The sequence below is a fragment of the Syngnathus leptorhynchus genome, chromosome 3 (assembly GCF_054491065.1).
Source record: "Syngnathus leptorhynchus isolate UIUO chromosome 3, UIUO_Slep, whole genome shotgun sequence".
Taxonomy (NCBI): Eukaryota; Metazoa; Chordata; class Actinopteri; order Syngnathiformes; family Syngnathidae; genus Syngnathus; species Syngnathus leptorhynchus.
Window position 1 is genome coordinate 20,595,844 of NC_141197.1, and position 13,600 is coordinate 20,609,443.

The window sequence follows — 13,600 nt, forward strand, 5'->3', positions numbered from 1 at the left end:
TGTCTTTGTTGAAAACCCTAAATTATCTATCTATCTATCTATCTATCTATCTATCTATCTATCTATCTATCTATCTATCTATCTATCTATCTATCTATCTATCTATCTATCTATCTATCTATCTATCTATCTATCTATCTATCTATCTATCTATCTATCTATCTATCTATCCATCCATCCATCCATCCATCCATCCATCCATCCATCCATCCATCCATCCATCCATCCATCCATCCATCCATCCATCCATCCATCCATCCATCCATCCATCCATCCATCCATCCATCCATCCATCCATCCATCCATCCATCCATCCATCTATCCATCTATCCATCTACCTGCGTGTCTGCGTGTCTGCGTGTCTGTCCTACGCGTCTTTCCTCTCTTTGAGTCACCACTCCGCCGGTTCCTTTTTTGGCACGCTGTGTTATGAAAAGACAAGTTGTAAAGGTGACTGGAGTGAGTGAGGAGACGGCGTTGAAGAGCTCTCCAGTCAGTCAAGGCGGCGAGGCCTCTAATTGATCCTCACCACGTTTTTGATGTCACCATAGGCCAACGGAAGGCCAAGGCGTCATAAAAGTGATGCCATTGACTGGCGGAGAAGAATGTTTGGCGTGTTTGTAGAAAAGCAACCTGATAAAAGCAGAGTCACAAGTTGAGCACCAGCGTTAATAGCACTTCTTGTACTTTGCTTCATACTCAGTTTGAGGTTATTTCCGTTCAGATGGAGAGAAAGAACAGCACAAAAAGCCATAATGGAGGGGGAAAAAAGTATGATATTGTTTTTCCTAGGATGAATGACCATCACACGCATTTACATTGTTCACTTACTTGGCTTTTTATCAACCTACCCAAGCAAGCATCCATCTATCCATCCTTCCGTCCATCCATCCATCGGCATTTTGAAAATCCCCCCAAAAAATCTTCCACTACCACCCCCAGATTATCCGAGGAAATTCTCAAGCCCCTCCGGTCATATAACCAGCTAGCATATGCATCATCCTCTTGTCTCCACCACCACCGCTAGCACTACTGGCGAGCTTTGCAACACTTCATTAACTTTTAATTTCCCATTTGAGTAAGTCGGGAGTACGGACGGGGTGGAAAAGAATAACGGCGATGCTGCTCAACGGGAGGAAAAATAAACAGCGCCGTCTCGCTCGCCTGCAGATGGGCAACGTCAGTCGGGGGCCGTGATGAATGAGGATGTTTGGTCAGACGTGTTGATTTCCAGAAAGAGAGCACCGGGTAGCGCTTTCCAATGCTGGAATACACCGAGGCACGGCTCCATCGAGATTCGCGCCTACGCTGAATTGCCCATTCTTTCGCAATGTTGTTGTTTTTTTCCGTATGCTCTTACAATAGGGTACGGTAGTCTAAATATAGAGTTGAGCACCTGCACTTCCGCCAAGAGAAATGAATTGAGAGAAGAGGCAGAGAAGGTCCCCAACTAATCTCCAATAGTAAGTTGTTATGATTATGGCCAGACCGAGGCTAATGTCTGTTAGCCGCTCTATGGAATTTAACATTACATGTAAGCATTGAGCTATTGCACGTTCATTCGACCAAACATTTTGAACATTTTGCTGTTTCAATACACAATGTTTGATTTATTTGTCAGTTTTACAGTCAAAGAGAAAACAGCTTGATGCTAGCATGCTGTCACCGTGCCTCTTATTTCCTCAAATGATGTTATGCGATAGTGATGATATGCTAAGAATGTTTGTATCTGCTTGATGTGTGTGGGAGGGGTCAATGAAACTTTCAAACAAATCTTTTTACGTGATCAATGTTTTTACGTGGCCGTTGGATAGAAAGTGATTCCATTTTACCGGCTCTTTCTCCACTCAGAACTAATCGACGGGACGCCCTCGCTGAAAATCAACCACGGCTCCGGCACGGTGGTCTTACAGTTGCCTGGCAACGTCAACGTGGCCGACAGGCGCTGGCATCGGCTGGACGTCCGCAGCAATAGCAAGGTGGGCCACACTTTTACTATTGTCTGGAGACAAATACGAGTTCTAAACCACTGAAAGAGGAGCAATGTTGTTTTCTGTCCTGGCCGATAGAGAGCAGAGAATCAATTGAGAAAAGAAAAAAAAATCTCAAAGGCATTCCGCAGGGGTCTATACTCGGTCCAGTTATTTTCAGGATTTATATCAACAATATAGCCCAACTGTCTTGTCCACCAACAAGACTGTTTATATTTCAAGCTCCTTTCATTTCAATCACATTTCACTAACATCTTTCTGCATATTCATTTTTCCTGTGGTGGTTGTTGAAGGTGTTCAAGAGTCCTTGAGTGAGAGCGACACTCTCTTCCTTGTTCTGCAATGTCTTTCAAAACAGTCAAGGCAAAAGACGAAAAGAAACAAGAACTCAAGAACACAAGAAAGCAGACTTTGACAATAGGTGACTGTTGTTAACAGTCGGCCAATTTAATTATTTTCCATTCAAGTTATACATCTCTTTTTAATTTTCATGGTCTAAAACAGAGGTGAATCAGATCTTCATTTTTCTCCTCTCCAATGGACACTTTACCTCAAATAAATGCAGTGGCTCCTTGCTATGAGCCAATTGTGTAAGTGAGTGCCTCAGCTCAGAAAGACGCCTCCTTAGTAAAAGGTTTGTAGCTAAAGGCCTTCTCTCCACCTTACTTATTACTATGTAATAAATGCCAAATACGTCATTTGCTGATGAAGTGGCCTTCAATGGTAGCAACCACGTCTTTACTTCAAATAAGCGGGCAGAAAAATGCCCTTGGCCACCATTTGGTCCCTTGTAAGCCCTCTTTAATGGTGTTGTTTCCCCGCATGAAAGCGACCTCCCTCCCTCCCGTCACATTCTCAGCCAAGAAGAATTCAATTATCGGCCATCCCGGAAGGCGTTCACCTCCGAGGACCGACGCCGTGCCGCTTGGCCTGCTTTTTTGGGGGCTTTCATACTTTGAGAGTAGCCGGCCGGAGGGTGTTTTTTTTTTTTCTTCCCCTTTCTTTTTTACTTGTCTCCCAGCAGCCAATCGGGACGCGGCTTTGACCAAATTAGCGCAGGGAAAATGTAACCTCCAGCAATTATTAATAAATTGAGCTTTTACTTTCCGACACAAGAAACATGTTGTCCTCACTTCATTTGTCGCCTTTTCCCGCAAATTGCTTCAATTTAGTCATTTGCCGGTAAAACGTTGACGTTTTTCACTCGCCGTTGAAAGCATCAAAGGAAGTTTTGAAAGGTGTGTATCGGCACAAAGTGGGAGCCCCTGATTTGGTCAGCCTTTGCGTGGAGGCGACCCGCCGCCAGCCCGTTGAGCTCCGGGAATATTTGGACGGCAAATATAATATCTAGTCCCGGCTCAGCAGTTGACTTTTTGCCACTCAGGAGATAATAAAAGCCTCATCTCGGTTTCAGTACGTCCCCTCACCTTTATACACTTTTAAATAATGACATTTTACATTCCAGAGAAAATTCCCACTTCACCTCAAATAGTCTGTTTGTCTGTCTGTCTGTCTGTCTGCCTGTCTGCCTGCCTGTCTGCCTGCCTGTCTGCCTGTCTGCGATTTTCTCTGGAGTAGAACATAATGTACTGTGTCATCAGTAGATGTCAAGTGTTTAAAAGGTGCTGTGTTGTTGCCATGGTTACAGTTGGGGAATGAGAAGCGGATTGAAAAAAAAAAGCCTTTTGCAGCATTCGTTCAGATGCTTTGTTGCACCCCTTGTTTTGCTCATTTTATGCAAATGAGCGCTAATGCGCACTCAATTGCAGATTTATTTGGGCATACGTTTAACGGCATTGCCAGCATTTATTAGCCTGTATGACCTTTGATATAAATCATAAAAATAATCGATATACAATTCCGTTATTAAATGTTGTTGAATGTTTTGACAGAAATGTTATTGTTAAATTTTTGGAAACAAAGCTAATTCCTGTAAAGCCTAGCCATAGCTTATAGCTGTAGCATTGGCTAACCCTTGTCTTTTGTGAGCGCTAGCTTGAAAGCACCATTTTGAATTTTGCGCAGCCGTGACGTGGGTTGACGGTGAGGTCTTTTTCCTCTTCTCTCAGGAAGTTCGCTTCACCTTGGATCGCTGCTCAGGGGCGGCCGTCAAGGAAATGGAAGGTCTGGGAAGTTGGCTGACCACCGAGGATCACTCGTCCTGCGAAGTCACCGCCACCACGCCCAACACCGACCGGTACGTATCCAGCTTTTCACTTTTCAACTTTTTACAGTGACACCAGGAGCAATTTTCTGTTCTTGTCATTCCTATTCACGATCACCCCAAAAAAATTGTCCGTCGTTACCGATACCCGGTACCGATACCTAATACGGACACTTTGCAGATACCTGAACACGAGTCAAGTGTTGCAAGTGGGCGGAGTCAACGAGGATATTCCCTACATTTACCCTCAGCTTCAACACAAGCACTTCACAGGATGTATACGCAACCTCGTCGTGGATAGCAAGGTAAAACAACACACGGCAAAATAGCAACAACAACAAAAAGCGGAATCAAGCCTTCACTTACTTTTGACTTTCTTTTATTACAAATTATTATGAAAAACTTACATCATCCTATTTTTCTTTCCTCCTATAACTTTTTCTCATGAACAAAATTCTCTGGTTGTTAGAACTTTATAACATCAAGAAAACATTTTTATGAAGTCATATTGAGAATGAAAACAGTAAAAAGTTGTCTAAATTGTCCCCCTAAAGCACTACCTAAATAAACGACATGACGCATTTAAAGCGAATGACAATTGGTCCCGAAAAAGCCCCCAAAAAAATGCAAGTCAGCTCCTGCCCAGGGGGAAGACAGAGTTCCTATTTTGTATGGTCCTCCATGTCCCTGCCGAGTGCACTGGCAAGGTGAAGTGGATTTTGCAGTCAGACTACAAAGAGTGGCTTCCAAGCCACTGTCAAGGGTTTCTTTTACCTTTGGCTGCTCCTGCAGAACAATTCAAGCTTGACTAAAGTGAACACGGCGCCCTTTGTGAGCCTCCAGAGCCTGAAATGTGAACCCCAGAGCCTGTTTTCTGCTTAGCCTAGCATGGCGCTAACCTGTGACTGGCATGCTTTTACCCCACTGGCCTTTGAAAGCTGCTCTGCTTTTTCAACTCAAAAAGTACTTTCACCACTTTTCAGACATCCCATTCATTCCCATCTGACCCAATAGGACACTTTCTGCTCACCTCTTTTGGGAGTCAAAACACAAGTGCCAGACATTCTTGGAAAGTTATTCGGTAATGAAGAAACCAAAGGTTGGAGTTCAAATCGTCTAAAATCAGTGAAATTGTTGAAAAAGGATTGGACTTAACCCTTTGTTGGTTCAAATCTGATTCATAAAGAATTTTTGGTTCCCCAAACAACAACCAACTTTGAAAGTGGAAAGCCAATTGTTGCGAAGGATGCTAATCGTTTCAACCTAGCCTATTGGATTGAGGTAATAAATTGACATTTATCAATTTGGATACAGGCTCTGTTTAAAAATACACGAAGCCGTGATGGAGTCCCCCAAGACTTCATTTACAACAAAGTGAGAATGAATTGTGTGAGTCGTTTGAATGGCACTCTGACAAAAAAAGGCAGAAAATAGGAAAAATAGAAAGTCATGTACACTTTTATCTGTAAGCATACAGTAGACCTCCTCATGAACCCGAATGGAGCCGTGCAATCCAATCAAAAAAGTGAAGACGATTTATCCTGATAAGACTTCAAGGAACAAAAGACTTCTGGAGTTCATCGGTTCAACAATTTGGACGGATGGCAAATTTCCTCGACTTTGTGCTTAATGAGTTGTCACAGCCAAGCACTTGACATTTTAAGACTGAGACAAGATGAACTTTGAGTTATCCAGTATTGGTCATTCGAGTCATTCCTATGACTTTGCGAGTCAAACCTGAATCGGACAAAGACTGAGCGTCAAGACCGGGTTGGGATCAAACTTGCTTGACCAAACCTTTGAGGGTTTGAGGCCTGAGACAAGACCCTGACTTTCCCAAGTTGAAACAAGACTTTGAAGTGTCTCTGTTGAGTCTTAAACAAAAATGAATACCCAGCCTAAGCCAAGATGGCTTTTTGAACAAGTCTTGGTCTTGAAGCAGAGTCGATGAAACTAAAGCATTCTAAATGGGGATATGGTGGAGCCCACCTATTTGAACTCCTCTTTCCTGCTTTTGTATGAACTCTGCTTTTTTTGTCTGGGAGTTCAAATCTTTCTTTTTCATCCATTCAGTTGCCTGCCTTACTGTGGACTTCTGAGCCATTGATCTGTGAAGCTCAGCAGCAGCCAGGAAAGTAAATGTTGAGTCATAAATCAAAAAGTGAGTAGCAGAGAACATAAAGCATAGAAAGTGGACGTAATGTAAGGCTCGCTGTAAACAAGATCAATGCGTCAGACGGCCGTGTTTTAATAAGCGCCGTCTGCTTTTTTAAATACAAGTCATGACATCTGATTTTCATGGCGGCTTGATAAGGCTGCAGCCTCGCTGTGACTCAATGGATGCTGTTTATAGCCACTCAAAACCAAGACCAAAGCTCTGAACTTTAAGAGCTCGGGACCCCGTGGTCAAAGCCATCCCGAGCGAGCGTTTGCCCTTTAGACCAAAGAACAAGACTTTCTCAGAGTTGAGAGCCAGTCACGACCGTGATTAGAAAGGGTTTCTTTCCTGTTATGGCTCAAACAGAAAGATGCTTGTCTTAGAGACCAAAGTGATTCGAGTGAACTTGTTCATAAGTTCTCTCTTCACAGCTTGAATCACTGGAGAGGTTTGGAAGTGGATCTACACGGTCTATGTCTCGGCTTGAATCGTCGAACGTGGTGGGGGTTCCTTCAAGAAGCGTATCTTTAAAGATCGGACCGCTCATCATTCTCTCTGAGTTCTCTAATCTTTGAAGTCCAACAGAGGGAGTTGAGAGCTGTAGTACTTCTTCATCCGCTGCGTTGCTTTTCATGGGCCGCTCTCTTTCTTGTCTTTGTGTCCCTGCAGCTGTACGATCTAAGCTCCCCGGCCGACTCGCAGTCCAGCTCGCCGGGCTGCCAGGCCACCGACGGCAGCTGTGTCAACATGGGCTACCCGTCGTGCGGACGCCGCGGACACTGCCATGGAGAGTGGGGCTCCTTCAGCTGCCAGTGTGTGCCCGGATACAGCGGGCAGCAGTGTGAAGAGGGTAACCAAAAAAAAACAATGACGTTCGTTCGTTCGTTCGTTCGTTCGTTCGTTTGGTCATTCGTTTGTTTGTTCGTTCGCTCGTTCATTCATTCAGTCGTTTGTTCGTTCGTTCATTCACTCGCGAGCCGCTCGTAGAGGTCAAATGACCACGTTACCTTGTTCTTTTTAACGTTTGAAGGATTTTTATGTGATGTCAACGCAAGAACAGAATTGATTGAGCGCTAATCAATGATCAATGACAGGGCCCTCAAAGGTTCTGGATGTAATACATCACGCAGAAGGAAACAAAGCCTGGCAGGGAAGCTGACAACAACTGGCAGCCAGACAAGCGCTGGCTAAATCACACAGGCGAGGCGAGGCGAGGCGTCACTTCCAAAACAAATGAAACAACAGAACACGTCCACAGCGTGACAGACAACTCCAAAGGAAGGAAACAAAACGTGTGAAAATCAAACACACAGACAAAGAAACAAGGAACAAATCAAAAAGAAAAAGCTCGTACACCAGCGCAGCTTACAGCACTTACGGCCGATCAAACGGCGTCGAGCTTTCTGGCATCCGTTCAATAGTTCGCTTGAGATTTGACAGTGCAGGCTTCTGGTACTTACTGCCATTAAAGATGAAGGACAGGCAAAACTTTTTCACGAGTCTCTTCTCAAGAATAGCTGCACAGTATTAAGAATGACTTCCCAGACGCTCTTTGGAGCACAAAGCTCTGCAAAGGCCAAACACAACCACATCTTTGGGAAAACAACTCATTCCAGGAAGCTGCCGAGCTCAAAACAATGACTTTAGCTAGATAGCTTAGCTTATTGCTAGCGTGACCTTTTTGGTTCATGGGCTAACAGTAATGTAGCATACTTATCCTGAGTGACTGAGACGAGAGCAGAAATCACAAAAGTTTGAAAAAGTTGTTTTGTTTGGAGTCGCTTACAAAAGCAGCAAACGTTCAGGCAAATATATAAAAAAAACAAAAAAAAAACATGACCTCTTTCCTCACACTTTTGCCGCTGGCAGAGGTTAAAAAAGCAAAAAGTCAGGGCAGACAAAAACAAAGCAGCAAGTGTGCGATGATTTTGCCTCCCAGCACCACACTTATGGCCTCTTAAGCGTGCCCGAATGAAAGAAGAAGTGCAAGTTGCACGCGCTTTGGAGATACACAGACAGACAAACAGACAGACAGACGGCTGCTGTGTGAACTCACCCCGGGGGAACAACAACAACATCATCAGCAACATCCACCATTTTTTATTCTTCCTTCTGACACGCCGTTTGTTGCGCAGAGATTCCCGAGTACTCCTTCGACGGGCACAGCCACGTGCGCTACCAGTTGGCCTCGCCCTTGCCGGCCCGCAGGACGGCGGTGCAGATCCTGGTTCGAACCCGCAAGCACAGCAGCACCCTGCTCAGTCTGAGCTCCAGAGAGCAGAGCGAGTACCTGAGACTGGAGGTAGGACTTTGAAACTCAATGACAAACTTTCATCCAGCCTCCAAGCCTTCATTTGAAACTTGAACTGTGTTTTGAGACCATAAATTGCCATTGTAACTTTGGCTTGAAGCCCAAATTTGAACCCTGAGCGTGGCTTGATGCCATGTTATTAAAACTTCAGCGGCGGCCCCGCAGCGGGGACTGTTTACGGCAATAAGCCACGCCTCCTCCAAGATGAGAAGCAAACAGGAGCACTCGCCACGGGAGGATCCTGGCGGGAGTCCAACCTGCTCACTTTTAATTGGGGCTAAAATCAGGTGGTTAAAAGCAGAGGGCCAGCCGATTGTAAATAGAATTCATTAGCCTGGAAACCAGCCGCCGCCGCCGCCGCCAGACTTTTGGGCTCCAATGACCAAGACCGCTAACGGGAAGGGAGACAGACGGAAGGACGTGCAGTAAGGCGTGAGGGAGAGTGACACTAGGAATATGAGGAAGCTCTCAACGGATGGAGGCGCACAAGTGACAAGATAACTTTGGGAGATGAGATGAGGCCAGGCGAGATGAGGCACAGTGCAGTGTAGTGCAGCACTTTCTTGAAACTTCAAATCCAAATTTCCAAGTGTCCTTCACCGTTTGCTTTGGTGCACTTCCGCGCAGCGTTAGCTTGACGCTCGTCCAAAAGCTTTACGATGACTGCCCAGGGGAAATGGTCCTCACTTGAAGTGTGACTGTTTTGACGATCTCCACTGCGGGTTCAACATCTCGCTCAAGGCTGTTTTGACACCAACCCGCAACATCCCAATTGGTTTTTTTTTTCATTTCTTCTATTTATTGATTTGAAATGTATTTATCTATATATTTTTTGCGACTGCTCTACCATTTTTAATGATTGAATGAGAACCTGTGTCAAAACAGTTCAGTGGCTTTGGCCGCATCTCGCCACGGTCCTGTTTTAATGGTATCCATGACGACCAGTTCACCCCCCTCACACACACTGGTCGTGCCTTGCTCTGAATAAAGAGCCAAAGCGGCATGGTGTGTTTTTTGTGTGCATGGGGCGCCCACGCCTCTTTAGTGTCTCCCGCTGTCATCTGGCTGCATGTTTGCGGCGCGGACGTTTCAGAAGAGGATGAGGAGACCAAGGGAAGGAAATTATGCACAATGGGACACTTGGAGGAAGCCCTTTGAAATAAGCACAAGCCTCCTCAAAAACTGTTTTTTCAAAATGAAAGCTGACAGACACTTTTTCATGCTGCCTGCGCCTGCGCTCGCTCGCTCGCTGACTCACTCGCTCTTCGTAATAAGAATCATAAAAATAAATAATACAAATAACTTCAACTGGGTTAGTTAGGTTGTCAAACCTTGGTTAGGCTTCTAAACAAAGATTGTGCTTTCTCCTGGTTGGCCCATCAGATTTATCAGGGCCTGCTGGGCGTCTTCTACAACTTGGGCGACGGGGACCACAACCTGAGCGTTCCCACGTACCGGCTGGACAACGGGGAATGGCACCAGGTGGCGCTGGAGCGCCACGACAACGAGATGACGCTGCGGCTGGACGGCGGCGGCGGGCGACGGGAGGTGACGGGGGCGCCGGGACGCAGCCGGGAGATCGTCATCGACCCCACGCTGGTGGTGCTGGGCAACGCTTTCCCCTCCGCCCTCAATAAGAGCTTCCAGGGTGAGTCCACCGTGGCACTTTTTCGACGTTGACGCCTTGATTGGCAAAAGAATTTCCCAATTTCATTTTTGAATTCATTCTACGGAAGGCGATTTCTCGGAACTAAGAAAATAAGTCGAGCACAACTTCCATTTTTTTCCTGGCAGCATTTATATGCGGCTAAAACCGCGCTTGCAGATAAGAGAGCGTTTTGCGCTCGGCATTCATTTACAAAAATGTAAACAAAGCAAACAAAGTCGTCACAGCAGAATGCTCAAAGCTGCAGAGGAAAGTGCCTGTGAAATTCATCGGCTGCCACGAGACAGCCTCGCGCACATTCCGCCGGAGTCAAAAGAAAGAAGACTTTTCTTCCGCATGCAACACTTCCAAAGTCTCCCGGTAGTTACTGTCTCCGTTGCAACAAATGAGACAAGAGCGCGCCTGCCTTTTTTTTTTTTTTTGTTGCAAATATGACGTCTCAAGTTAGCATTTAGCTTTTCAACGATGAAACGTTGCCACAGAGCTTTTTTTTTTCCCTTGCAACAAGTCTGAGCCAGTTTGTTAGCAGGAAAAACGTGAGGCAAGTGTGGAATTGCCTCACCTCAGACGCAAAGTATTTTGTGCAAAAATATTTTCAATGTATTTCTTCCGTGTTTCAACAGGCTGCATGAGGGACCTGCGGCTGAACGGTCGCCACTTGCCGATGGACGGCCAGAGCTGGCGGGAAGGCGTGTCGCAGATCAGCGCGCAAGGCCTGGCCTTGGGGTGCCCCTCCGACTCGTGCAGGAGGAACCAGTGCACCCCGCCCTTCACCTGCGTGGACCTGTGGCGAGTCCACGAATGCAGGTACGTGCGTGCGTGCGTACCTGTGCAGCTACATTGGAAATGATGAGCAGTGGAGAAAGTGGGCGGGCAAATGGACAAGTTGTTAGTGTGCGAGTTGCTCTTTGATTCTCTTTGAGGTGGGAGCCAAAAGAGCTTCCTGGCACCACTCAGAAATGGAGCACGACCAACTTGTGCTCCCTCCGGTGGACTCATTAAAAGTTAACGTGGATAATTTCATTTGCTTGCCCAGCTCACCTGGTGCCCCTCAGCCTCTCTGGTTCTCTTCTGGTCTTCCTCCCCATCCTCTTTGGGCTTGTGTTTTTCTTTTCTTTTCTCCTCCCTGATCTCCTGGTCCAGCTCCTCTCTTTCCTTCTCATGACCCTGTTGGTCGCGCTCCTCCTCGTCTTCCCTTTCCTCCCCCGTCTGTCCGCCCGCTGGCTCTTGGAGCTAATTAGCAAGATTTCCGCCTCTTTGCTTTTAATGTGTCGGCGGCGGCGCGATCCGGTCCCGCACGTCTTTTCTCCGTTGTGCCTTTTCATCCGACTCCTCCGCGTCCCGTCTCGGTCTTGACCCGCGCTGGGCGCCGCTAAGTGCTCTCTCTCTTTGCACGGCTGTGTCGCAGGCGTGGGCCAAACCTGCTGACTATTGTTCTTTTGTTTTATTTTTCAGTGGTCCAGACATTTTATTGTTTATTTTTTCACGTCAGATTAATTGTACTTCACAATGAAAAAGAATGTTGTATTATTATTTATTTATTTTATAAGACTATGGTGCTTAATATCTGTTTTTTCTTTTTTCTTTCCTGTTGTGGTTGAAAGTCATGTCAGCTTTTATACAGATACCAAGAGAGATTTTTTTTTTTCAAGTTATTCATGCAAACTGGAAAGAAAACGCAGACAAGGATCAGACGCGCAATTGTGACTCTTCTCACTGTTTACTCTCAAAATAAACACCTAACGCCAGGTTTGTTTTGGGAGGGGTTCTTTTGCAACACGGCAACAACCCGCTAGCTGATGAAATTCTTTTTTAAAAAAGGAGCATAGGAGTCCTTAGGCGCATCGTCTGCCTTTTTCTCACGGCAAGTGAGGCGACGCGCTAACGATGCCGTAAAGCGTCAAGTGTCAGTGATAAAGTCTACTAATGACGTCGGGAGCTGCAGACTACATTTAAATCAGACGTTTTCATTTTTATTTCTCTTTCTTTTTTTTTTCGTTTAGGGGGCGGGAGGGGGGGGGACATTTCTGGGCAGAGAATTTGCATGCATAAAACATGTTGGTGCCTTTCCACTCCCGAAAGCAGAATTTTTACACTCAGATTTCATTAACGGCGTCTCCTTGCTAACATCACCTGCTCTATCAGAGTGGATTGCGGATGGCCGCCATTTTTTCTGTCAGCTCACGTCAAGTCGCCAGCGATCACTCTGGATATCAATGACTTTGCTCGTCTTTGAGAAGTCATCTTTTCTTTATATTGGAGCTAGCGGCGTGGATGGATAAAACCCAATTAGGCTTTCCAGAGTAGCGGAGGCAATCGGCAGGCCCGATTGAGTGTCCGGTGGGAGCAGAGCGGACGCGAGCAGGTGTTAAATGTTGCCGTAAAACGTCCCGTAAAAAAACACACGCGCTTGCCTGTAAAAAGGTCAAGCAGGGGAGTCGACATGACATTTATACGATTTTAAAGCTAATCACAATATCTGACTTTGTAGTTATTGGCGCCAATTGGCGATTCCATTGCTGTGAAAGTTATTCTGGTTCAGAGTCGTTTTGGCAGTCGAGTGTTGTTTTTCATTTGATTTCTCGGTACTCTGCTATTTTTTTTTCTGTCCAGTGGATTTCTGTTTCGTTTCATAGGTTGTTGTCGTCGTAATCGACAGTGGATTTTTGTTGTCTTTTCAATGCAATCCTTTCTTGCCTTTGTTCCCCAGATGCCCTCCGGGCCACATGATCCGCGTGAACGGCAGCCGCAAATCCTGCGTGTACACCGTGTGCGCCACGCGCCCGTGCCACCGCGGCACCTGCGTGGCGCAGTCGCCGACCAAGTTCACCTGCCATTGCCCCGACGGCCACCGGGGGCGCCTGTGCGAAACGGCGCTGGCCGTCTACAGCGACGACGTCGGCCTCAGCTTCGGCTCGCTCTTCGCCATCTGCATCTGCTTCATGGCCCTTCTCGGTAATGGCGGCCATCTTGGAGCCATCTTTGTTGTTGCCCGTCTGCTTGTGTGTGTGTGTGTGGGGGGGGGTTAGGGTTAGAGGTCAGGGTTAGGGTTCTGTCTGTGATTGAATATGCTCTTGTATAGCCAGCCAAATAATGTCCATCATTCTCAAAGCTGAGGTCCCCTTCCTTGCTGCGTAGAAACACTTTCCATCTACTTTGACTTGATAATTGCAAAAGGATTCACGCTTGCATGTTGTTCACATCCTCGTGGTGTTAAACGCGAGCGTGGCGAACGGCGGCCTCCTCCCTTCTGCCGTTTCGTAGGCCGCCCGAGGTGACAAGGAGGTGCCGCGGGGTACGAGCTGTTGTC

At 46.3% G+C, this 13,600-nt stretch overlaps 1 protein-coding gene across 3 annotated transcripts in view; it reads left to right on the forward strand.

Moving 5' to 3' along the window:
- The window catches only part of LOC147059742 (neural-cadherin), a 102,213-nt gene that overhangs the window by 82,494 nt on the left and 6,119 nt on the right, over positions 1–13,600 (forward strand). For all 3 annotated transcript variants that reach the window (XM_085908220.1, XM_085908218.1, XM_085908219.1), the window contains 8 exons: positions 1,852–1,979; positions 4,061–4,188; positions 4,337–4,460; positions 6,983–7,163; positions 8,449–8,615; positions 10,008–10,272; positions 10,914–11,097; positions 13,001–13,245. In XM_085908220.1, the coding sequence (XP_085764346.1) occupies positions 1,852–1,979; positions 4,061–4,188; positions 4,337–4,460; positions 6,983–7,163; positions 8,449–8,615; positions 10,008–10,272; positions 10,914–11,097; positions 13,001–13,245 (1,422 nt within the window). The remainder of the gene's footprint in view (positions 1–1,851; positions 1,980–4,060; positions 4,189–4,336; positions 4,461–6,982; positions 7,164–8,448; positions 8,616–10,007; positions 10,273–10,913; positions 11,098–13,000; positions 13,246–13,600) is intronic.